Source organism: Bactrocera dorsalis, chromosome 2 (genome assembly GCF_023373825.1).
Source record: "Bactrocera dorsalis isolate Fly_Bdor chromosome 2, ASM2337382v1, whole genome shotgun sequence".
NCBI lineage: Eukaryota > Metazoa > Arthropoda > Insecta > Diptera > Tephritidae > Bactrocera > Bactrocera dorsalis.
Genome location: NC_064304.1, coordinates 17,578,950 through 17,605,561, shown reverse-complemented (window position 1 = coordinate 17,605,561; position 26,612 = coordinate 17,578,950). Strand labels below are relative to the sequence as shown.

The window sequence follows — 26,612 nt, the reverse complement described above, 5'->3', positions numbered from 1 at the left end:
TTCCGTTAGATTTAGAGATCACGCGCTTACGAGTATATTACATAAAAGTTGTGCAAGTAGTGGACATTTTCTCTTGGCAATATCAAATCTCAAGTCGCTGACCATATGATACACACCAACAAAAAGTGGAGAAGCTCAACGAATCTTTGTAATTTTGTTAAATAAACTTTTTTTGATTTACTGAGAGAAGTTTTCGCAGAAAAAGGTTTTTTAACTTCTTTGTTTTTAAACACCCGTTACCAGCGCAATATACTCACAATTTTTTATGTCAACTTCACGATTTACTTTATCTCTCCTTTGTGCAGATCGATACCAACCAAGGACGTTATGTGTTGACCGCCGCTGGAGATCTGACCATTGTACAGGTGCGGCAGACGGACAGTGGCTCATATGTGTGTGTCGCCTCTAACGGACTGGGCGATCCAGTGAGTCGTGAGGTGCAATTGGCTGTAACAGGTATGAACTCTATTCTGCTCTCTTCATATGGTGTTGGCTTTACTAATATTATGCATGTACCGTTTCTTTTAATATTTCGCATGTTGATCAATGCTAATGCTTGTCTTACTTTGCCTAACAAATGCCAAAAATATCCAAAAAAATATTTGCGTTTTGCTTGCTGTATGCTTAATTGAAATGCGTAGCGCCACAAGAGATACCCGCCTATGTCTACGGCGAAAAGAATGCAACACAACTTGTAAGCTTAAATCGGCCGGCGCAAGTGCGTTGTCCAGCCGGTGGTTATCCAGCGCCGCATGTAAGCTGGTGGCGCGATCGTAAACGTTTGGGTCTGATAAGCGATCGCTTCGAATTGACACGTGATTATTCGTTGATGTTCCGCTCCATACAGTTGACCGATCTGGGTCCGTACACTTGCGAAGTGTGGAATGGTCTCGGTCGTCCAACCTCAATGAAGGTTATACTGAAAGCAGTCGGGCCGGCACGTGCCGTCACCAATGCTGAATCGCCATATCTGCAATACATAATCGATCCGGCACGTGCGCCGGTCACAAGACGACCCACGTATCCATATCGACCACAACGTCCACCACAGCCGCCACCACCAGTTTATGTCGAACCACCGCGCCGTCAACCATTCGGTAAGTATCAATGATGGCAAGTGCGTACGCTGTATATTTGGGTGGAATCGGGTAGGTTTGCTACTGGTTGTTGTACAATTGTATGGGAATGTGTTGCATGTTTTTTTTTAAATCTGTTTGTATTAGAAACTTAATAATAATAATTTTTTATAATTTCCGCAGTCAACGCACAAGCTGTGCTAACACTGGACGCCAGAAACACATACACACCAGGCGCCTCGATCGCTATGAAGTGCGCGGTGCAAGGTATTCCCGTGCCGAGCGTAATTTGGACGAAGGACTCGATACCACTGTTGGCGAATGAGCGCATACAAATCACATGTAAGCGAAATTCTTTCACAAGACCTATTAGCACACGTTGAATATTGTCTTTAATTCCGTTATATCCACAGCTGAGCCACACACTTTGGTGATACACAATACCACGTCCGAGGATACCGGCATGTACGGTTGTACGGCCAGGAATTCCGCCAGTCATAGTACGAGCGAAGAGCGAGTTACCATTGAGTGTAAGTATCAGACGCTTTACCATTCATCATACAGCTTTTTGAACTCCTTTTCTTTCGTTCTTTAGCTACGATACCGATCCATCCCGATTGTATTGATAATCCATATTTCGCCAATTGTAAACTAATCGTCAGCGGTCATTATTGTCGTCACCAGTACTACGCCAAGTTCTGTTGCCGATCATGTACGCTGGCTGGCCAAATCGCGTTCTCGCATCCGAATGCTTTATAGACGAGACGGTTGGTTGTTTAGGCGATTTACTTTGCGCTCGTTGTGCGTAGCGCTATGAAAGCTGCCGTTTTTGATACAGCGCTTAAGCTCAAAGCAAAAATATAAAATTCCAAAAACCAAAAAAAAAAAAACAAAAAACATATATAAAAAGTAATGAAAATAACAGTACTATTAATGTATAATCGACGCACAAATTTAGTAACTAGTATTTGCTGACGTAAAATATACTTAAAACAACAAATTACACGCCACACTCTCTAAACTTATAAGAACACACACACACACTCATATAAATCTCTAAAAAGCTAACTCAGCTCGACTAAGACGAGCTGCGAGTTCTCAGCTACTTTAACCACACTTTCCTCCCAGCAGCTGCAAGCAATCAGTAATAAAACTCAAATGATTTTTTCTTAAAAAACGCACACTGTCACACATACATACGTCTACACGCATACAAAGAAAAAATGAATATTACATATAACGAAAAAAATAGCTTTTACATATACATACATATATGTACATATGTATGTAATTATAAAGTATAAACTTAGTTTTTAATTTGTTCCTATTTATTGTGCCAACCGAGGATCATTTGTGACGTCATCCTTTTGCAATACACAGAACTGCACGCTCACACGCACAACCGCACACATAAACACATGTACTAATACTCAGAAAGAGAAAAAATAAAGAAGCAAGCAAACGAACAAATGGCTGAACTCATAAATAAAATTATGTGTTCGACCCATTTGCCATAAATGTTAATTTAAACGATTTATTTTTTGTAATTGCAAAGTGCCTTACTTACGATTTATTATTATTGTAGAGATTTGTGCATTGATTTTTAAGAAGTCCAAATGAAAGTTAATAAAATTTTGTAAATAAACTAATGATGTAAAAGAGAATGAAAAAATCGTGTTTCATTAAAATACATACATAGATACAGTTAGATCTGAAAACTCAATTGCAATTATGTAGTTGAAAAATTTTGGTGTGAAGTGAAGCGTATTTTGGCTTTGATGGCGATGAGGATGAGATTGCGAAAGGTGCCATCCGTCACTCGAAAGTATACTGAATGAAATTTCTGAAAGGGATGACAGACGGATCGAGTGAAAAGGAACGCCACAAGGATATGCAGGCATAATTTTTTTTTTTTTACCCGTGCAGTCTCGAGATGACTGGTGGCCGATCGTTGGTCTATTTACAGTTCACAACATACTGGCAGCATATGCTAGCCTGATGGATATAAGTAACGACTATGCTTCTGTCCAGCCTTATTTATAACTCGTTTTAGATATCTAGGAGCTCTGCAGTTGAAGGCACTAGCCGAAGTATCAAAATTAGGTATCTTCTTCATCTTTATTGGCATAGACACAGCTTACGGGCTTATAGCGGGGTTTATAACAGAACGCCAGTCGTTCTTCCTTTTGGCTGTTTGACGTCTATTGGAGATTCCAAGTGTAGCCAGGTTCTTCTCCATCTTTCCAAGGTATTCATCCATTCGGATGACTTGATTTAACTAGCGTAGCCGCCGTTTCTTAATTCGCTGAACTACTTAATTTTATGTCAATGTCTTCGAATATCTCGTACCATTGACTGCAGTATTCGCCGTTGCTAATGCGCAAAGGATCATAAATCTTCCGCAGAACCTTTCCCTCGAAAACTCGTAACATCGACTCATCAGATGTTGTCATCGTCTATGCCTCTGCACCATATAGCAGGACGAGGATGATGAGCGACTTGTACAGTTTGGTTTTTGTTCATCGAGAGAGGACTTTACTTCCCAATTGCTTACTTAGTCTGAAGTAGTACCTGTTGTTGCTATTAAAACTGGTTCCAGGATAGACGAAATTATCCACGTCTTCGAAGTTATGACTGTAAACAGTGACGTGGGAGCCTAGTCGCAAGTGCGACGACTGCTTTTTGATGACAGGAGATATTTCGTCTTGCCCTCGTTCACTCCCAGACCTATTTTTTTTCGATTCTTACCACCGTGGAGAGTCGATTCGGAGCCGTTCGTAACAACTCGGACTGACGTATGGGGCGACTTAGCGCATTTTACGTCGCGATTTTAAATTGAAAGCGTACTTGTGCAAGAACTGAAGTCATTCGACCTTTCCAAGCGACATCACTTCACTCTATGGGATGTTGAATAGTTCCAAGAAGATCCGACGTTTTCGAGCCAAATTTTGCTCAGCAAAAAAGCCCATTTCTGGCTCAATGGATGTATAAAAAAGCAAAATAGTCGCATTTGGGACGAAGAGCAACCTGAAGAGATTCAAGAGCTATTTCAGACAGAAAACACACGGTCTGGTGTGGGTTGTGGTGTCTTTATATATTTTTGACTATTGTCTAAGGCAGCAGGGATAGTGGGCAGGAATGGACTACGTGAAGCATATGAAGAAATCTATGCACTAGTTTAAATGGTGAATTCAAAACCAAAGTTTTCGCAAATATTTTCATTAATTAATTAAAACACTATTAAAAAAATTCTTCGTATTTTTAGTAGTTTTAGCAACTCAAAACTATCAAGAAACCACCTCTAACATGACAGTCGCAAAGTGACTAGAAACTAGTATAATGAATTGGTCATAATAATAAACATATTATAACAATGAAATAAAATGTAAATAAAGAGTTTGTTAAATATAACTAAAATATTAGTTTTGATAAAAAAACCTGTGCTGGCAATGCTGGTTGTTTGAAAAAATCAATAATCCCACTCTCTAACTGCTTTTCGCAATTAACCGTGCAGCTGTTGGCGATAACATTCCGGACATGCGCACTGCGCCGCTGCATTGGCATTTTGTCAAATTTAGCCTCGATGTAGTCATAGAAGTAGGAGAAAATTGCAATCAAATAAAGGCATATCAAATTTAGAAAACTAATTTAACGCCACGTCTGAGGCCACGGTAAGAAATGCCCATCATGGAGGATAGCGGCATAGACAGTGAGGATAAGCAGTCGATTAGCTACGAAGATTCTGCAGTGGTAAGTCTAGTGGTATACCTTCCAGCTCAGTAGAAATATTTGCATTGCATTACTGCATTGTATTGCTGTTGATTATAGCCAATATTGGAAAAAGCAACAACACCAACCAACACAATGATTGAGGCCTATGATGTGGCCGCAGTTAGCCATATGGCGGATTTGGAGGTTGTCTTCCGTGGTAGTAGTGGTACAACGCTGGGAAGTAATGCAAATGCAGTTGTGCCTGAAGCCAACACAAATAAAACGATTACCACAAAAACAGTAACGTCAGCAGCGCTAACGGCTGGTGAGAGTGAAGATGAATCCACAACGACTAGCAATCAACCGGCACCGAACACCTGTCGCATCCTGCAGCGCAAACTGGAGCTGAAGGTAGAACGGGCGAGACGCAACTTTAGTCAGCACCAACAGCAGCAAGAGCAGGTGTGTAAGCAGTCAATAATAATGGTGGAACTATTGGATGATGCATCAAAATCGATTTTTCATTCAACTGTTTTTTAGATGCGAAAGTCTCAATCAGCGAATCTCATACCCATTAGTCGCTTACCCATACCAGGCGATTCGGAGCAGAAACCACTTGTAGATTATAAATCCGATAGCAGGTTTGTCGCTAATACCATTTTTTTAAAGCAAAAGTGAAATAGAAAAACGATTTTTAATCTCACAGTGATGAACCCGAGGAGATTTCATTTTTTCCTGCTAAACTGAAAAATGCTCAGCGGCAGCGCAAAACGGAACTTAGCGACACTTTCAGCATACAGGAAATGACTATAGAGTCAGACTTGGACTCAGACGATAGCGGCTCGCAAAACCTCGAATTGTTGCCACCGCTGAGAAAGACGAACTTTTTGGAGAGTTTGAAAATTTGCTTCGGCTGTGGGAATAGAAGAAGCTAACTGCGTTGAGCAAACTACAAAATATTTAACGGAACAATGCAATAAAAATCAAGTTGTAGCCAAATTGTATACACTAACTTACGACAAATATACATGAAACGTGCAAAATGACTGAGAAGTACATAATTTATTTTAATTTACTTAACCCCACTCAGTACCGTTATAAATTCAAACTATGAGCGTTTTGTTATTATGCAACTTTGCATCCATTAAGTTTTCGATATATTGAGAACGAGACGATGTTTGTGGAAAATTTGTTTATAAAATATCAATGACTGAAGATTCCACTGGTCCACAAACCTCATCAAATTATTGTTTTTTTTTGTATGTAATGACAGTTCTTGAATCTCTTCAGGTTGCTCTTCTTCCTATTGAGCCAGAAACGGTCCTCATCGCTGAACAAAAATTGGCTCGAAAACGTCGGATCTTTTTGAAACTTTTCAAGAACCCAAAGAGCATGTTTAAGTTTATGTTCAAGTTTAAGTTTAAGTTTAAGTTTAAGTTTAAGTTTAAGTTTAAGTTTAAGTTTAAGTTTAAGTTTAAGTTTAAGTTTAAGTTTAAGTTTAAGTTTAAGTTTAAGTTTAAGTTTAAGTTTAAGTTTAAGTTTAAGTTTAAGTTTAAGTTTAAGTTTAAGTTTAAGTTTAAGTTTAAGTTTAAGTTTAAGTTTAAGTTTAAGTTTAAGTTTAAGTTTAAGTTTAAGTTTAAGTTTAAGTTTAAGTTTAAGTTTAAGTTTAAGTTTAAGTTTAAGTTTAAGTTTAAGTTTAAGTTTAAGTTTAAGTTTAAGTTTAAGTTTAAGTTTAAGTTTAAGTTTAAGTTTAAGTTTAAGTTTAAGTTTAAGTTTAAGTTTAAGTTTAAGTTTAAGTTTAAGTTTAAGTTTAAGTTTAAGTTTAAGTTTAAGTTTAAGTTTAAGTTTAAGTTTAAGTTTAAGTTTAAGTTTAAGTTTAAGTTTAAGTTTAAGTTTAAGTTTAAGTTTAAGTTTAAGTTTAAGTTTAAGTTTAAGTTTAAGTTTAAGTTTAAGTTTAAGTTTAAGTTTAAGTTTAAGTTTAAGTTTAAGTTTAAGTTTAAGTTTAAGTTTAAGTTTAAGTTTAAGTTTAAGTTTAAGTTTAAGTTTAAGTTTAAGTTTAAGTTTAAGTTTAAGTTTAAGTTTAAGTTTAAGTTTAAGTTTAAGTTTAAGTTTAAGTTTAAGTTTAAGTTTCAGTTTCAGTTTCAGTTTCAGTTTCAGTTTAAGTTTAAGTTTAAGTTTAAGTTTAAGTTTAAGTTTAAGTTTAAGTTATATGGGCTATATTAATTATATAAATATGTTTCAACCTTTTTGGGTTAATATCTAAAAAAAAACAACATAATTTTTTTAATACTGAAGTTCATTTCCATGTAAAATCAGTCTCACATGTATTTATTTAACAGAAGAAGAGAGTAATAAATAGCTTGGAAAACATCAAGCAAATCATATATGAATAATTTGTAAATTCCATAAATATTAAAGTTTACAACAAATAAAACAACAGTAAAAATCTTCAGTCTCGATTGAGTGTGAGGCAAACGCCTTGAAGTACCCAGTGGCTGATATCCTCTGTGGTGGCCAGATCAGCTTCGAAAACGAGTCCAACACCCATGGCATTCCGGCGTAACGATGTTGTGTATACCGGAGAACGGAATGTATTCTGTATGTATTAAGAAGAAAAAATACATATAGCAATATGAACATGTAAGTTAATCTCTAGAGATATCGACGTAAAATATTAAGTGATTGTCTTATGATTTGTGTTAATAAAAGGTGATATGAGTGGTGTCTTCCAATGTAAGATAACATCTAGCTGATCATCCTCTACAGATCTTAAAGATCATGTACTAGACTTACTTGTAGCTTCAGGCGATGTACCTCGATCGGTACCACAGACAAGATTGGCAAATCTTCCACCAAAATTTTGGGATGTGAACGTGCCAATTGCATTATTTCCATGTCCCAACGAGCGCCCTCCAGGAAGAGACCTTGAATATAACAGCCCTATACACACAAGCGAACATTTGCAGCATTGTTGTAATTGGAGCAGTCGGTGTATGCGAGTGTGGTTTCAGCCATCGATGTGGTGGTGAATGCGGTGACGCCAGCATTTAGCACAAAGCGGATCAAAAAGCGAAGCGACGGCGAAAAGAGAAAAAAATGTCAATTCGTGGAAAAGTAAATAAAAGTACATATGGCTTATGTATATATGTGTGTCTGCAATGAATGTGTGTGTTGGGTCGGTTGGGTCAGCGCATTTGAAATGCAAACAGAATTTTTAATTGCGAAATTAGTGGCGTTCAGGTGTCAGTGAGCTTCGCTGTATATACGTATGTGTGCGTGGGATATGGAAATCAGTGAAGCTTTCACCAGTGTTGGTTGGCATGCTGTGGTCACAGAGCTTCTCTTACAAACATTCAACGAAATATTCGCCGGTAACGACAGTTATTCAAAAAATGTTTTCCCTTTGCAGGTGCATTTTTTTATCCCTTTGGTGGCATATTACATACTTACCGTAGGCGGACGCTCTTCGACATCATCCGGATCCAGATAGCTGGTGACACAGGTATATAGAGTGGATCTGTCTAGCGGCCAACCGTTTTTGCGACATGCCATCTGTGTTGGTCGTGAAAAAAGAATGAATAAAATAAATGAGTGGGGAAATATTACGCAAATTACATAAACTTGTTGTTAACTAAATATATGAAACTACTAAAATATTAGATTAGTTGGAATTGTCTTTGTAGACTTTATTTTGAAAATAAAATGTGGTTAGAATAAATATATGAAGCGTTGAATTGTGATTGAGATGACACAGTTGAAAAATAGTAAGTGAGTAGTTCATTTTGCTTTTCGTTGTTTGGCGCCATTGGAAATTACAAAAGGCAGCCATGTCTTTCTCCACCTGCTCTTTCAAATGGAGTCGAGGTTTTCCTCTTCCTCTGCTTTGCCGTCGTCGAATACTCTGAGCTGGAGTATTTTCATCCATTCAGATGACATGACCTAGTTAGCGTAGCGGCTGTCCTTAATTCGCAGAACTATGTATGTCAATGTTATCGTAAATGCCCATATATCTTTCGCAGAACCTTTCTCTCGAAAACTCTTCGTTGTGGGTCTTCTCAATTTCTTACTCAGACCGAAATAGCACCTCTTATTCAGCTTTGGATTTCGAGGCTGAAAATATTGTTGGTGTTAATACTAGTTCCAAGATAGACGAGATTATCTACGGCTTTGAAGGTATGTGTCTTTTCGATTCAGCTCTGCAGCTCGAATTATTTTCTCCACTAATAGATTGAACACTTCGCACGATACGGAGTCGCCTTGTCTGAAACCTCGTTTGGTATCGAACGGCTCGGAGAGGTCTTTCCCGATCCCGACATAGCTTTTGGTGTTCCTCAACGTCAGCTTACATAGCCGTATTAGTTTTGCAAAATTCAGACGTAGCGGTATAAAATCATTTTTTTTTTTCGTTCTGTCAAAAGCAGCTTTCAAATCGAAAAAGAGGTGGTGTGTGTCGATTCTCCTTTCAAGGGTCTTTTCAGGATTTGACGCATGGGGAATAAGTATCTGGTCAGTTGTGAATTTTCTAGGTCTAAACCTACACTGATAAAGTAAAAACAGTTTGTTGGCGGTGGGTTTTAATCTTTCACAAAATACGCTCGATAGAACCTTATACGCGATATTGAGGAGACTTATCCCACTGTAATTGTTGCAGATTGTGGGGTCTCCCTTTTGTAATTTCCAATCGTTGGGCATGCTTTCGTCCATATTGTATCCGTTCTTTTTCGCCGTATTTGAATAGTTCAGCCGGCAATCCATCGGCCCTCGCCACTTTTTTGTTCTTCAGACGAGTAATTGGGATGATGGCTGATTAAAAGATCGCACGTGGGCTACTAAAAGACTACGGCGTGGGCCCCAATAGGGCGATGACCCGTTAAAAGCTCCACAGCTAGGGAGAGGCTAGTCTTACTGAAGGCAAAGAGATCACTTGATATCGATCTTTCGATTTTGGGCCAAAAGACTTTTGCTAGTCTTACTGAAGGCAAAGAGATCACTTGATATCGATCTTTCGATTTTGGGCCAAAAGACTTTTGCGACAGCGCATGTACCGATTGTGTCACAGCGCTGACTATGCTTCCGTAAAGCCCAGCTATCTAGTAATAGATAGGGTCTCGGGTGCCTTTCCTTGTTAACTCATCAGCCGTACAGTTTCCTGCGATTCCGCTGTGGCCTGACACCCATACCAGTCTTATCACAAAGACATACGATGCTATTGATAGCTAGGCTGGGCACTCTTTGACCAGCCCTGAACGCACTGTAGATGAGTCCCCGCTTTGCTATCAGAGTGGATGGTCAGACAGATTTTTAAGTGCTATTTGCACTGCTCATCTCCTGGTGTTATACTTTCACTGCCATTCGGCAGGTTAAAAAAATATTCCCTCCATAATTTCAGTATAATCTGGGCATCAGTCACTAGATTACCTCTGATGATTATACAAGAGACTTTAGCAATGAGCTCAATACATTTTTACACAGTTCAGCTAGGCAATTGTAAGGTATTTCAATATATATGCAATATGTATACCAACTTTGCTTGCCTTTCTGGTCATAACTTTTTTTATACTGAAATAAAAATCTCTGCAGATATAAATTTAATTTCTTTAAATTCCACAAAAAAGTTCGTGTACTATAAATCACCTTCATATTTTCAATTTTCGCTCTGATTAGCCGATTATATAATATATTAAATAAGCATTAGTCATCGTTAAAGGTTTTTTTTCGAATTTCTCCACCTTTTTCATTAACACATTGCTTGCTCAACTCATACCAAAAAGCTCCGCTAAATTATTGCCATTTTTGTCGATTTTCAGCACACCATTACTCACCTGTACTAATGCGGTTAGATAGCTCTGCGGTATGTGTAGACCAGACAACCAAATCACTAACGGTTCACCTGACATGGCCCAGTACTTGAACTGTGTTGAGCGATTCTGCAGAAGAAAAGAAATGGAAGCGGAAGGTAAAGAAATTATTTATAAACTCTATCGGTACGAACAGCTTTGGACTGTTTGTTGTTGTTTTGAACCCGTAAGCCGTTGAGCCACTTAACGATGCTGAGCGATTGTGATTGATAGGTGAGCTTGGCCGACCGCATATTGATGGCAAAGCCATTTACCATTACACTAATGATTAATGAGCGACTGTTGCCAGTTTTCGGCGTTAACGGTTAAAATAACGAACGGAAGTGGTCACGGCACAGCAAAATAAACAAACACACAATGACACACACGCACACATAAGCACACACTCCCTAGCAGTGGTGGCTTTGCGTTTGTAGCCATGTTGTATGCAGTTTGTTTGCCGCTCGACCTGTCTATCAGCAACAATCAGCAGCACAACACCGTTTAGTCTCAGCGGCTACTGCAGCCTCAAGCAAAGGCGGATAAATAAAGTATAAAATAAATATTAAGTATATACATTTATGTGTAAGTTATAAATGAAAAGCGCTTGCTGATAAACATATGTATGTATGCGAGTATGGGTGTGTGTGAGTGTGCAGAGGAGTCTTATGTGTGCGAGGCTCACCTGCAAATGCTCCATCCAGCTGCCGAGTTGTTTGCATGTGGCCGGCGCCAGTTTGCGCCAATCGTTTGGCAACAGTCCATTGAACAGCGAGTTAGCGATATTGTCCAGGACATTGTCCATTCCGATTTCGCCGGCGATGGCCTATAAAAAATGTATGCAAATGTGATTTTCACAAATAATAAAAATATATGCCATTCAATAATTTTATTTCGCAACTCAAATATTCAGCGAATATTGCCATCCGGCGTGTGAATGGTGTGAGAGAGAGGAGAAATGCAAAAACTCAGTGCGTTGCTTATTGCTGCGTATGTTTGTATGTAATTGCTTGACTATGAAATTAAATTGCTCCATAAATTGTATGCTCGTGGTTTGTGAGACTATAAGCTTCAGGTAATTAAGTTTTCTGAAATATTTTCTTTTCATGCTACGCGGTTCCGTTGCAGTTCTCAATTTGTTTAATGTTAAAAATCTCGATTTCAAATTTTTGTCACAAAATTGGTTTGCAAGTATCACTTTTTATGGACTTAAAGGAGTACTGAAACTGTGGTTTACCTTTGCATTGATCAGATAGAATATTCTGTGTAAAGGAAATCTGAGTAAAATACTGTTTTTGAACACAGTGCTTAGAATGTTTTGACATACAACCACTGTTTTACAGTACCTTAAAATATTCATCTGGGCAAAAAAAAATAAATTGGAGCATGAACATTTCCACGCTATTGTTGCTTACAACTTTCGACGTGGATTAACTCAGTAACAGTGCATCGAAGAAGAAATTTTGGAAATGAAGTTTCATTATGCTGAATTCAATCGAGGTCGTAGTTCATCTCTAGAGGTCCAAAAACTGTTGTTGTTCCGAAAACTATAGAAACCGTGCGCTAATTGATTAAGAAATTAGGCATTAATGGAAACAAATTTGTTCATTTTGGATCGAATACGATAGCTGTGGAAAGAATACGATAGCTGTGCTTCAAAAACGTCTATAAAATCATGATAGGTGATGCGTATGAGCTCGAAAGTATGCATCAGTCAGGTGCTCAATATGAGCCGAGTCCAACCGAAGTTATTCTCGCATCAGGAAAAGCACTCGATCGAAACAACTACAGTTCTCATGTCAGCGGGGTAACGATGGAGAGATTTTTCAAATCTTTTAATATTTTTTATTTTACAATAATAAAATTACCAATTTTTTTGAAAAATTTATCACAAAAATTTGCTCATTTGAAAAAAAACGCCGATTATTGGATCACTATAGGATATAGCTGCCATAAAGGTGATCGCTCCAAAGCAAGTTCGTGTATGAAATCCTTTTTTGCTTTTTTGTTTAATAAGATATCTGCACGAAATTTGACATAGATTTTTGTCCAAAGTAACATTACAATTTCAGAACATATTGTTCAGATCCGACTACTATAACACATAGCTCCAAACAAATGACGGATCAAAATCCAATTTTCGTATAGATAACTTTTTTATCGTAGCAATAATACTGATACGGTGCAACCAGAGTTTAAGTTTTTTTCTTGTTCTTAAAACTTTACATACATATATACACATGTACATACGTGTACTTTGATTGCTGCATCGCATACACAATTCTTTTATGTTTTCGGCGAAAAACATTTTGTCACTGACAGCAGCAAATGCATTGTTTGTGTTAGAAAATTCAATTTGCCGATCGTTTATGGCGAACTGACCATACACACGTATATACGTATATACAAATACGAGTATGCATTCATTTATTGTTTTGCACTGTGTGTACATGTCATATCGTGTTATTGTTTGAGCAATATTCGCTTGAAAATCCAAATACGCAGCGACAGCCGAGCGAAGTGCATGCACGCTTTGGCAAACGAAAGTCAAAAAAAGCCTTGGAACTACTTATTTGCGCGTACATGTGTTTGCTTGTTATACTTCGACCGCATTTATGCTCTTTGGAAGCGGATATGCACGGAGATGCTTCAAAATATTTATGAAATCAGCATGTTTCCCACAAAAGCGGTTTCCCGGAAAGTCTCATATGGATCAAAATTTCATATTGCGCTTTTTTCCCCTTTAAAGCGTAATTAAAAACCGAATTCTTAATATAAAACAAGCAGTTATCAAGGCAGCCAACCAAACTAATACGTATGAAGTATAACTGAGGCAATATTACTCATACGCACTGGCATTCAACCAAATATCAATGCGAAAGCCGAAATACTAGAGCTACAGCTACTGTAGCATAAGAGTCTGTCGAAAAGCAGTAAATAAGCTAACTTATGCAAAAAATATTTTTATGAGAAAATTCCTGTCACTTCTAGGAAAACTTCACAGTTTTAAATACACCTCAGACCACTTTTGAGCCTCAAGTTGTTGGTGTCTTACGCATTTCCTCGTAAATACGACAAACAAAACAACAAAACCAACAGCATCAAGTGGTACGCACATGTCGAAATGTGTAAAATTTTCAATATTTTACATTCGTAACCATCTGTCAGTGGTGCGGTGGGTTGTTTGCGGTGCCACTGTACTTTTGATGATGAACAACATCGAGTGGGTGGTGGTGTAGTATAGTGAATAACAGGAAATCGATTCTTTTCGCTTAGTTCTCGTTATCTCTACGCTCTTTCTTTTGTAGACACACATTTTTTTTCTGTTGCCAATTTTTTTGCTAATCTTTTTTTGCTTGTTTGTTTCATTTATACTCTTGGAAAGGGTGAATAAATGTAGTAACATGTGGCATGTGGCATACAAGATGTACACATAAACGCACAGACACACACACACATTGACAAACTCAAACACACATTAATAAAGCATAGCAGCGAGTTATCGCCTGCTGTCATATCGCAAGCATAATAAATTTCTTAAAACCGACATGCTCTTCTTCCACACTCCACGCGGCGGCAGCGGGGGCGACTTGTGCGACCGTGTTGTCGTCGAAATAAGTGAAATGGGCGGAAAGCAAGAAAAATTATTGAACAATTTGTCGTTTTATTTATATATGTACGGACTCGTACGCGTGTATAAATATGCTGTGTACATATGTATGTACATATAATGCTGCCATATTTCGAAATCGTTACTGTGATCATTCTTGAAGGAAATTTATTTGTAATATTTGTATGTTTTATGTGTTTGTCTTGATGAATTGATTGCTACAACGGGATGGTACATGGTAAGGGTGCAAAAAAAAATGGAATGAAAATAAAGCAAAAGTATAAAATGAAGCAGCCTTTGAAGCTCAGGCCTTAATTTATCCTTTTGCTTGAGGTTTCAGAGTGTTTAATTAACAATGTATTAATATCTGGAGGTTCTCAAAGATAAAAACATACTTTTTTCAATTTCACTTGAACGACTTAGACGACATCGTCGCTGAAGATATTTCAATTTTTAGAGATTGAGATAGGCTAAAAGGGTAATCAGTAATGTATAAGGTTAGCAAAATCTAGTTGCTAGATAAATCAGGTCATAATCGCTCATTATAGGAGAATTTGAGATTATTTCATAGCTACAGTTGAACTACCTAGGAATAGTGGACTCAAGATTCAAATTTCAGGAGCTCTTGGAAAATTCTAAATTTAAGGAAAATAAAATATAGAATGATGGCAAATAAAAGCTGCATGCATTCCAGACGACGATTTTTAATAGCTAAGGTAATGAATTCAGTCATACTGTATGCGGCTCTAATATGGATACTGGCGCTAGAGATAAAGTCCTATGCTAGACCTATTAACGTAGTGCTTAGGCTTTCAGCAATAAGTGATAAGTGTTTTTCGAACCCTATGAAACGTCGCTGCTGCGGTATTAGCCAGTATGGTGCCGATTGCTATCCAGGAGCCGAATTTGCGCGAATTTACAACATATTAGAGACATCTACCGCAGCAAAAAAAAGAGAAGAGAATAAAAAAAAATGTAGCAGAAACGGTGGCAAACATCATGCAAAGGACGATGGACACACAGACTGATGCTGGACATACATTCGTGCATAGATAGACAATATTGAGACCTGTATTTCCATCTGACCCAAAAACTCAGTGGCCATGGTTGCTTTAGAAGATAGATTTAGTTCTTATTGTCCGACGTTTACAGAGTGTATAGAAGACTCTGAAAACGTACTCTATTGTTGCCCCCGGTTTTAAAGTATAAGGAAAACACTGAAAACCACACTTGAAGGTAGCAAAATTTGACTGCACTTATATGTATGCGAGTCCTCTGTAAAATGGATGGCTGTCAGCGAAACGCCAGCTTTAATTATGATAAGATTCAGACATTTACAACAGATTAGGTGTCAGTTAATCCGTACAATAGAAGTGATTTAAATGTTTTCTTCTCTTCAATGAAATATTACTTCGTCCAGTGGTCCCGTGGAAGAGACATGAGATGGGAGTAAAAGAGTAAATATTGCGAATGCGGATCAATAAATAATTTAAAATTTAGAAAATTCCCTAAAATTATAGAGATGTATACAAAAATTGCCAAACATGCGTTTGTGGTTAGTTTTTTTTTTTGCGGAAAGAATGTTATTGTGTCGACCCGCGAAAACCTTTGATGATCAAATTATAGCACAAAAAACGTTTACAAGTGGTTCAATGACAGCTGTTAAAAAGTTAGTGAAAATAATATAATATATTATAATATTATAATATATTTTAAAATTTTTATATAAAAAGGGCAACGCAAGTCACGAAAGAAATTTGAGAAGTTTGTTCTACCGGAAAAATTACAAAAAATGGTCGTCCAAAATGGTAAATAATTGTTTATTTATTTAATAGTATAATTATAAAAAAGTTGAAGTTTGCCTAGAAATACGAAAGGACTTTTTCGACTACTCAATATTTATAATTTAATGAAATAAATTTTTATAATCGTTATTTCTCTCTTTAAAATCATCGTTTACACATGTTCAAAACTACTAACAACAACAATATTCATAACATTTACCACTTTGAAATATGCAAGCGATTGAATGACACTTCTCCCTAGTTTCGGAGTTGTGACAGTGAACTTCCCGCTGCATTGTCACCACTAACGATATTTCTAAGCAAAAACACTTTGGATTATTATTATTGTTTCTTGTTTCCTGCCCTCTTTCTCTTTCTAATTCTGTTTCGTTTGAATTCTATTCTTTAGCAGGCTTCGTACCGTTTACGAAGCCACTTCTTTCAGAGTGTCAACTCGAGTTTAATTTGAAAAGTTTAATTAAAACATTCCTTTTACTTATATGGCTTTCCAATTTTGTGTGTTGCTCCATCTACACTTACCACGCCACAAACACACAGACATGAGTACACAGTTAGATACATGAGTTACATTGTTTTTGGAGTGCTTGACGACAGAATTAAAATTAATGCCACTTAACGCATTTCGTTTGCGAACTTTTCCTCTAAATCACGCTCACTTACGCAATCGCCGAACAAATCAAGCGCGCCGTCTATGTCAATTGACTTATAAGGGTTTGGTACTTGTATAAGAATTGGCTCTTAAATATTGTTTATATGTACGTGTGTGGTGGTGGTTTGTGTGGCAACTCACCTTGCGCAGCAACTCGAGCGTTTTCTTGATTCGTATCACGAGCAAATTGAAGCGTTCCAGCTCTTGCAGCAGCACCACGCCTGTCGGTGTGATATTCATTTGAACTTGCTTCTTCACACGCCACACCTCGAAGGCCACAGGCAGCTTACCCAATATGCCAGAAGCGACGTTGTCGATGAAGTCGTCGCGGCTGATACCTCCAGTTGCATCGCCTGCATGTGGCATATCGCACGATTTTTGCCAGTTTGGGTTGTTGTAATTGCAGCGGTGGTTGTTGTAGAGTTAAAGAAGGTTAAATAAATAATTTAAAATTAATTAAAGAATCTTTACTGAATTCTAAAATAAGTAATTATATCTAATAAAAAGCTGTTAAAGTTATTTTACTGAAATCGGCGTCTCAAATTAGGGGTTTAAAGCTTCGGTTAATGTCAATTTTGTCTCTGGATTCTGAGCGGATTCGCCGCCTTTTCAGTTGCCGAAACTCGTTGAACTTTTATACATAATAAGGCTCGAAACTATTTTAGACTCATAATATCTTAGGCATTAGGCAAGGTTGTTCTACAAAACTTCCCGCATACGCCATTTTATAGAAAGAAAATAAAAAACGATCCACTCTAATAAACACTTCGAAATTCAAAATTTTAGACATCCTGATGAGTTAGTGAGAATAGAGAAAATTGCCAATTTGTAATGGCGTTTTGTCGACTAAAAACATCTGATTAGAGGATTTTTTTACATGATTTACAAATGGCTGTACTGTAGTAGTGAAATTGCGATTTTCATTTTTAATATCAGCCACAGAACCTAACTGTATATAAATGGAAAAATTCAGCTAGCTGTAAATTTAAAAATGCATAATCGATTATAGAGCACTATTTGTAGATTAACCATTTCATGGGGACTGTTAACTAAGTCTTCATATTGCTATAAGGGCGGCAGGTGGTGTGCCGGTAAAAAGTGTTAAATTCAAAACTTATTTTTGACAAATTTGCGATGCTATTTTACATATTATTCATTTTTTGATATATTAAATATGGCTAACTAATATTATGTGCATATTTAATATTGCCGTGCATTCTCTCTAATCCTTTAATCGCTGCACATACATTTGAATTAGAATTGTAAATAATGAATATATTTTTTATGGGCAAAGCTGATTTTAATTTTCATACAACAATAATAATCAAATATGAAGGCACATAGAAGTGGTGAAATGATAAAAATTAATATTGATTTATGTATGTATAATAAATATATACATATTGAGGTGTCCGTTATTTACCAGGTTGACCGCTTTTTTGTAAATTGAGCTTCAGTTTTTGCACTGAAGATGAACTTGTGATGGAAACCAGCTTCTTAATTTTAGTTTAAACTGTGCCTACATAATTTACTGTAGTTTTCCTGCGAATATAACACGGCGATTTCTTTGATATTTTGCACTAACCAAGTACCAGCAATCAACAACATTGAGAAAGTAATGTTCTAATACACAATATCGCTCTACAAAAAACATCTTAATGATTTTTTTCATAAAAAACATGCCTTTGATAGTTATATTGTATGTAAGTGAAGGTACATCAAATGTGCTGAGCATTCACACATGTGATTCATACATTCTGTGTCACTTATACGACATGGTGTACTGTATGTCAACATTACGAATGTTGAGGGCAAGTTTTCATGTAAAGCGAGAAGTTTTGTATTAGAGTATCATGCTTTTAAAGTTGTAGGTTTATTTCCCATGGAGTTAATTTTTTGTAAAGCAGTAACTTTTCTACAAAGCTATGAGTTTTGCACTTTGAAATGATTTTTCCATTGAGTTATAAAATTCATAAAAAATTTGCCATAAAATAATCAAACTTCAACTATTTATATCTTTTAAACGGTTAGATATACGAATAAATCGTTTTTGAACTTATTTATAGAGTATTGAATTTTCTACAAAGTCTATGAAAGGAAATATTTTTTCAAGGGGTGGAAGCAAGATTTGTATATAATACCTAAAATAAAGAAAACATTAAGACGGCTTCAGGCAAGTATTAGAGAGATGGCAAGAGAGAGCTCTAAATCTCTCGCGAGTTCGTTTAATGATTTTGGTGGATATTTTGGGCATGGAACGCGGCCTTGCTCAACTCGAACCGGTAAAGCTGAATTTTATTCAAAAGGAATACCGATCCGACCCATTATTCATGGACAGCATTATAACTGCTGGTGAGACATGAAAACAAGTCAACTGTCATCGGAATAAGGTGAAAAAAGAGCCGCAACTAAAAAAACCACAGCAAAGCCGCTCAAAAATCAAGTTGATGATTGCTGTGAAGGCGACACAATAAATATTAATGAATAAATAAATATTTTGCTTTTTATTTACAATTTATTATACTCCCTTGCTTATTGCCGAACTTTAAACTAGCCAGTTGCATAAAAAGTTCTAACAAAAAGACCAAAGAACTAACAAAGTTAATCGAATTATGATTTTATGTGAGAATAAATTGCAAAGGCGGTGGATATTGACTTTTTGATGTAAGCTATTTGAAATTTTTTAAATTCCTTAAAAAAAACTGACACATCCACTGGATTTGGTATAAGTGACCTTTCAAATTTGAAATTGATTATGAAAAACAATTATAAAAAAATTATTACTGCCAGGCACTCAATGAGTGCATGCTTTCACCCAAAAACAAAAACACAAACTTTGAAAAATCATTTAAATTGCTAATATCAAATGTAACTGTCAATTTGACGGGAGTCACACGCCCACGTTGACACCTATATATGTAGGTACATGAGTATAAAATTAAATTATACATTTTCCACACTGTGAAATTGATACACTTTCGGCGCTGATCTGTTGCACATTTATATAATGTTATGACATGCAAAAATCATTTCGGCTCTCAAATGCTTTTAATTTAGTGCAATATTTTATGATTATTTCCGTTGTTGCTGTTTTTGTTTGCACATTTTTGTCTGTATGTGTCTGTCAATATAAAATATTTCTGTAATGCAATGGGATGGCTTGGTCTAGTTATGGATTTTTGGGTCAGAGGCATGTGAAAACATGGGTAATTAAAATTTGGAGTTTTCAATTTTAATAGTAACAACAACAGCAACAATTTATATATGCAATTTTACACTCCATTCGGCAATGGTGTTATGGTTGCCTATTTTTGTGTTTCACTGTACCCAGTGATGCCGATTTTTCGTTAAAAGTTATTTTAGAAATCAGTAAGCGATTACATTATATATTTCCAAAGTATTTATAATCAAAATATTTCACGTCGATATTTAAACTGATATAAATATAATGAAAAACTCGATACTTCTTTTGTCGATGCTCACTTCTCATATAGTGTAGCGTAAAGCAACTTCGTTATCAGCGTAATGGCTAAAGCTTCAATATTAAGAATCATTGTCAATTTTGAAGGTCGAGAGCAAGATGTCCATGAGTAAAAATAGTTTAAAAAATAAGAGTATTATACAATTTTTATTATCAACATTTCAATATATCTTGGTGTAACATATTTTTACACTTTAACTCTATTTAAGCGGCTTTATCCAGTTGTCTATTTCTAAAAATCGATTTTTTATTTTTGCATAAACAACAAATTTATATACATATGTACATATATTTGAGAATATTGTGGCGAAATTTGAAGTTGAACTGGCAAAAAGTTTCCGATATATGAGTTTAATTGTACCAATTGTTTGTTTTAGAGTGGTTGGCTCTAAAAACTTTAAACAGACTTATCTCGAAACGCTGTTTTCTGAGTCGGTGAGGACAATTTATTCGAAACGGATAGATACGATCTTTTTAGAAATACATGTTTAGTAGTCGAAAAAGTATTTTCGTATTTTGTCAATATATGTCGTTGCAGTCATATACCTCCAGTGCTACTAATCACATTGTTTCATACCATATGGTGTTGAAAAGGTCAGATTTTAAGCTTCATTTTCATTTAACCAAAAAAATTCGGTGAAGTTAAAAAAAGTTGCAGCTGTTCAAAAATGAGTGAAAATAATGAAGAAATTCGCTATATGTTGAAATTTTTGTATAAAAAGGGAAACATGCCACGCAAGCCATCAATGAAATTTGTGTAGTTTACGAAGACGATGCTGTATCAGTTCATGTAGCAATGGTTTGCTCTTTTTCGTTCTGGAAATTTCGAAATTTCGATTTACCGTGATGAAATAATGTCTCTAGCGGAAAAATGGCAAAAGGTGGTCCATCAAAATGGTACATATCTTTTTACTAATTTATTATTATAAATATTAACAAAAATTATTTGAAATTTGATTAGAAATACGAACAGACTTTTTCGACCCAATATTTGTCAGTTAAGCACTCTCAAGTGTACATTTTTCGCAAAAAATATCCTTTTTCTGGCAACCTATCTTGCTGTTAATAATCAAATTTATCATAAGATCCCTGATCATTATCATTACTCAGTTATAGTAATTTTTTTTTTTTTGGTAAAATGTTCTTCGCCGCCTGACGACATCTTTTTGTGAAAGTCTTCTGGAGATCGGCAACAGGATGAAGAGAATTCAAAAATTTTGAAAACGAATGGCAGTGTATTAATTCACATCAATTTCTGGAGATATTAATTAGTTTATTTGTTTGTAGTTAATGCAGAATATTTTGGAAAACAGTAAAGCGATTTTCGATAATTAATATTTGGGTTTGATCATTAATCCTGAAATATAAAACGCAACCCTCGTAAAAAGAGACGATAAATTGTTGAAAAATTAATTCATGTCTAATTAAATTCCCAGTAGTCTAATATTCCCAAAAAAAAACATAAAAATTCTCGAGATATTGAAACTGACGAGGCGAAGTCTAACGATTGAGTTGTTGGTACTCCTGGTACTCCTTTCAAAACCGTTTAGTTTCTTTAGTAACTACTACAACTTCAACTCTTTTTCGCACTAGTTTAGTGACTATCTTAGAGTAAACAGTTTGTAAGTAGTTCATTTTCGATAAATTTCCCTCAATTATCACTGCAAACATTTCCTATCGATCACTTTGTGACCGTGCAGCTAATTAGTAAGAATTTCGAGTACACACTTGTATACAATTCGCCAGAGAGAGAGAGTGCATTTTGATGAGTCCTTTTAAATTTGTATTTGCCGCGCTGGTGCATATGTGTGTTCACGTGGCCGCAACGCTTTGCGGCATGACCGCTGGTTGCAGGTTGCACGTTGCACATAGCCGCCGTTGCCATGACCATTTCATTGTGGTTAAACAGTTTAAATTTTCACACATACAAAATGCACCAAAACACTAAAGTACCATGAAGTTGGGTGGGATTACGCAGCACTACGGCCGGCAACGCTGCGATTTTACACTTTAATGCCTGGTAATTTACTTTTAATCCGCGTTTTGTAGCGAACTAATTATGGTTGCAAATGTGAAGTGCGCAGGCTTTTGGTTGCAGGTGTAAATTGAAGTAGCGGGTGGCATGACTGGTGGAGTTGAAAATAAATTTTAATATTCTATTTTAGGAAATACATACATATACACAGATGTATAGTATATACATATGTACGTATGTGGGTATATACATTTGTATGTATGTGCATATGCGGCATATGTGGTTAGTTGTGTGCCACATGAATGCGCAATTATGGAATTAAGCAAACTTTATGATTTTGTAATCAACATGCGAGAGCAATTAAGGTGGACAATTGAGATGCGTAATGCAAAATGGAATTATATTTTGGCAATACAATTTGCGTTTGCATAAAAAACAATCGCTTTTATTGTTGGCAGCTAATTTGATTTGAAAAAGTAATAAGAAAAAAAATCTGCAATTTGCGGCGTTTCGTATTCACACTGGCATTTTATTTTATTTGCTTTAACTGACAGCTGCTATTTTTGAATATTTCATCCGCTCACGCATATTCACACATTGCCTTCATTTGCATACCAACCAATTCAATTTCAGGTGTTTTTCGATTACAGCTCTCTGTTCTGCGTTTACAGTTACGCAGTAACGCCATATTGTTTTTTTATTCAGCAACTGCCGTGATATATCCGTCAGTTAATCCTGAAAAATGGTTGGCAAGTCAGCAGGGTGACAGAAGGGCGTGCGCATTTTTTAGCTAAGCTTTTTGCCATCTTTTTTATGCAATATGGAATTTCAAATATTATTAAATTCCGCCCGTATGTATGTGGAGTCGTGACCACAATTTCGTTGGAGGCTGCCAGATAACTCAATCAAACTGTAATAAATTGAATTAAGTGACAATGCAATTTTTTCCAATAAAAACGTGCCATATCAATTGGACAATAATTTAAGAAATGTACTCGTGATAAAAATGTACGTATGTGTGTATTTGTAACGGGAATTAAAAAAAAAGCTTTTGAAATAATATTGAAATTTAACAGAGGTGTGCAGATATCGCAACAGTGTTTATTTTGGGGAGTCGAAATAGTTTTTTCGTATTTTGTCAATAGATGTCGTTGCTGTCGTATATCTCCAGTGCCCATATAATGTCAGGCAGGTGAGATTCATTAAAAAAATTAAATTCAGGGAAGCTGAAAAAAGTTACAGCTGTTTAAAATGAGTGAAAATAATGATGAAATTCGCTATATTCGCTTCCGTCCTGGAAATTTCGATATGAAAGATGCACCTCGCTCTGGTTGACTTTTCGTTGAAAAATTCGATAAAATTGTGGAAAATATTAACCATGACCGTCACATAAGCAGCCATGACATCGCCAAGGAACTTTACATTCATCATCAAACGGTTTTGAACCATTTAAAAAATACTGGATACAAAAAGAAGCTGGATGTTTGGGTACAACATGAATTGTCTACGAAAAATTTAATGGACCGAATTAATATCTGCGATTCTTTGCTAAAACAAAATGAAATTGAACCAATTCTGTAGCGAATAGTAACAGGAGACAAAAAGTAGATCAAATACGACAATAATGTGCGAAAAAGATCATGGTCCAAGCGAAGCTAAAACAAAAATGGCCGCAAAGTCAGAATTGACGCCTTGAAAGGTAAAACTAGGTGTTTGGTGGGATTGGAAAGGAATCATCCACTATGAGCTACTCCAGCCTGGTCGAACGACCGATTCTACATTTTACTGTCAACAACCGATAACGTTGAAGCAAGCAATCGAAAAAACGGCCAGAACTGATCAATAGAAAGGGCTTCGTCTTTCATAAGAACAACGCTAGGCCATACACATCTTTGATGACTCGGCTAAAGCTGGGAAAGCTTCGCTGGGAAGTTTTGAAAATGCATCCACCATATAGCCCTGACCTTACACCAACAGACTACCATTTGTTGCGGTCAATGCAGAAATTCCTTAATGGAGTAAAGTTGGCCTGGGAAAATTACTTGTCGCATTTTTTCGCCGAGAAATCAGAAAAGAAGAAAAGATCGAATAATGTCTCCAGCGGAAAAATGACATACAGTGGTCGACCAAAATGTTTGATTAGAAATACGAAAAGACTTTTTCGACTACCCAATATGTAATTATTATGTAAGGTAGACGCAAGTGAGCTAATATTGGAATTTTTGGGTAGGTAGCTTTGAGCTTTCGAAAATTGAAATTTTTCTAAGTAAGGCTGGATAGCAGCATAGGTGATATTCAGAGTCTCTATTACGCTTTCTTCCCTGCAATAACGGCATGTATCGTCGTTAGTTATGCCGGCTCGTATGTGATGCCAGTAGCTTGTGATCTATCATTAGACCAACAACCGTCCTGCAGTCTTTCGAGACCGTGTAAGTAAAAATCATGCATATTTTACTTCAGTGCTCTTGTACATGGCGACTCTGGTTATTCTAAAGGCATTCCGTCTATCAACATTTTCGCGAATTTTATTGCATATCGTTTTTAATAATTTCCGTGTTTCCTGTACACAAATCAAGAAGCAATTAATATAACGGGATACAATTTTGTACTAATAATTCCTTTGAAGTATACAACCTATGACCACAACATGTGCAAATCTACCCAAAACTGTTCAAACCCTAGTTAACTTTTGACCGAAAATATCGGACAGTGTGTGAGATATAAAATTGAAGTTTCAGAGAGAATCCTTTCCTGGCAATAATATCTGTGTGTATCTAAAATGAATTGAATCGGGTATATACTTCCCTGAGCCCCGTATATCCAATATAAAGGTTTCCGAACTTCCGGCTGACTTTATGCTGGATATATCGGCCAATATTTCAGTTATTTTAATGAAAAATACAGAAAATGTTTTAGTCATTACAGTATACCTTTTCCTAAAATAGATAAAATTGGGCAAAAAGTTGACCCCATATAACTAATACCAGAATATCAGAAGATCCGGCTAACTTTGTTATATATTTATTATTTGTGGCTGTATGTGAGGTACCTTATAGAATCCAGGGAACATTTTTTTAGTATCTGCCATGACTATAAAGCTTCCACATAATGATTTTCGTATTTCTAACAAACCTTATGCTGACTATATCGGTCAGTCGTTTTACATCTTAAGGCCTTTCCCTAGCTTTGATTATTCCAAGTTGCGAGGGTATAAAATGTTCGGCTGCACCCGAACTTAGCCCTTCTTTACTTCTTTTATATAGTACAATTTTTCGTTAAGAAGCTGCTGGTTTGGTTAAGAACTGCCGATATCGGTGTCATACAATCTTCTTCGACTAAAATCAAGTTTGGAAGATTTTCTTATTCGACAAATAATCTTCAAGTCATTTGGCGAAGATTTTTAACCAAATGAATGCTACAATCTCTGATTGTTGAGATCGGATAACAATAGCCATATTAATAGAGCGGTCAAAATTGTGATGAAAAGCTTTATAAAATATTATTTTTCCTGCTTAAGTAACCTCTGAAAGTAATATGACTTCGTTGCAGATGTTAACTTTTTGAGTTTAAGTTAAAGACCCTGAATGAAAAAACGATTTTAGTTTTAGCGCCTCTTGGACCAAGTGTCAACCGTATTAGTTTGAATGCAGCTAATGCTTTATGTCATATTCGATTTTAGAAATTTTTTAAGGATTAGATGAGTTAAATATTGGCTCAACTATATTAAAATTACTTTTTTTTACACTAGACTTACTTTTTTGAAAGCTTCTTAGAATTAATTACACTTTTTTATTTTAAACTCTAAAAACTTACTAATCGACTTAGTTAGTGACTGCCTGGAAGGCAAATAATCTGCTTCAATATATCGTACTCCAACATGAGTTTTTAAACAATTGTTGGTGGATTATTTCGTTTATTAATAATTACGCAACTTTGTCTAATCTGTCTAACCGTATTTTTTTCTTTGAACATGTCTTTTTTTATACCAATTCGTTCTTGGTTTTAATTTTCATGCTATTTCTCTTAACTCCCTGATACTCTATTCTGATTCTATAAACTCTCATTTGCGCTGCCGAATGTAAAACGAGAACAGGATAAAAAAAATTCACGAAAAATTCATATTTTGCAATTAAAATATTTAAATGTAAAAATCACGCAGTAATTTGTGCAAAAATATAAATTTCAACTCTCCTCAGTGAAAGAAATACAAGTTTTTTGGCATTTTGCTTATAAATATTTATGTAGTTGTAGTTGTAGTTATACGTTACCGAGCGCTCTCACCGCTTCCGAGGTCCACACCGTGACTGCAAATGCAGCATGAAAACGATATTGGAAAAAATGCGGGGAGGAAGGGAAATTATAAAACAGCACGAGTATTAAATGGAATAGCAAATTTTAATAGTTACCGTTATTACAATAAATGCACACTCGCATATAAAAAGAGATAGCAATTTATACAACATATTTA

General features: G+C 36.0%; 3 protein-coding genes across 10 annotated transcripts in view; 2 read left to right on the top strand and 1 right to left on the bottom strand.

The window, feature by feature from the left end:
• The window catches only part of LOC105225727 (papilin), a 57,472-nt gene extending 54,724 nt beyond the window's left edge, over nt 1-2,748 (top strand). For 4 of the 6 annotated variants that reach the window (XM_049449524.1, XM_049449521.1, XM_049449522.1 and 1 more), the window contains 5 exons: nt 306-456; nt 642-1,097; nt 1,260-1,418; nt 1,490-1,606; nt 1,672-2,748. In XM_049449524.1, coding sequence (XP_049305481.1) covers nt 306-456; nt 642-1,097; nt 1,260-1,418; nt 1,490-1,606; nt 1,672-1,835 — 1,047 coding nt within the window. In that variant the 3' untranslated portion in view covers nt 1,836-2,748. The remainder of the gene's footprint in view (nt 1-305; nt 457-641; nt 1,098-1,259; nt 1,419-1,489; nt 1,607-1,671) is intronic. The other 2 variants (XM_049449525.1, XM_049449523.1) reach the window with 1 other exon arrangement.
• A 1,854-nt stretch (nt 2,749-4,602) lies between these two features.
• On the top strand, nt 4,603-5,833 carry LOC105225726 (uncharacterized). The gene is made up of 4 exons (XM_011204325.3): nt 4,603-4,826; nt 4,905-5,249; nt 5,328-5,428; nt 5,494-5,833. Exons 1-4 carry the CDS (start codon nt 4,755-4,757, stop codon nt 5,720-5,722), a joined length of 747 nt encoding a protein of 248 aa, XP_011202627.2. The 5' UTR covers nt 4,603-4,754; the 3' UTR covers nt 5,723-5,833.
• A 1,226-nt stretch (nt 5,834-7,059) lies between these two features.
• The window catches only part of LOC105225749 (dynein axonemal heavy chain 10), a 117,128-nt gene continuing 97,575 nt past the window's right edge, over nt 7,060-26,612 (bottom strand). For 2 of the 3 annotated variants that reach the window (XM_049449517.1, XM_049449518.1), the window contains 7 exons: nt 26,413-26,448; nt 16,830-17,041; nt 11,310-11,450; nt 10,610-10,714; nt 8,238-8,339; nt 7,581-7,727; nt 7,060-7,383 (listed from right to left, as the gene is read on the bottom strand). In XM_049449517.1, the coding sequence (XP_049305474.1) occupies nt 7,237-7,383; nt 7,581-7,727; nt 8,238-8,339; nt 10,610-10,714; nt 11,310-11,450; nt 16,830-17,041; nt 26,413-26,448 (890 nt within the window). In that variant the 3' untranslated portion in view covers nt 7,060-7,236. The remainder of the gene's footprint in view (nt 7,384-7,580; nt 7,728-8,237; nt 8,340-10,609; nt 10,715-11,309; nt 11,451-16,829; nt 17,042-26,412; nt 26,449-26,612) is intronic. The other variant, XM_049449519.1, reaches the window with a different exon arrangement.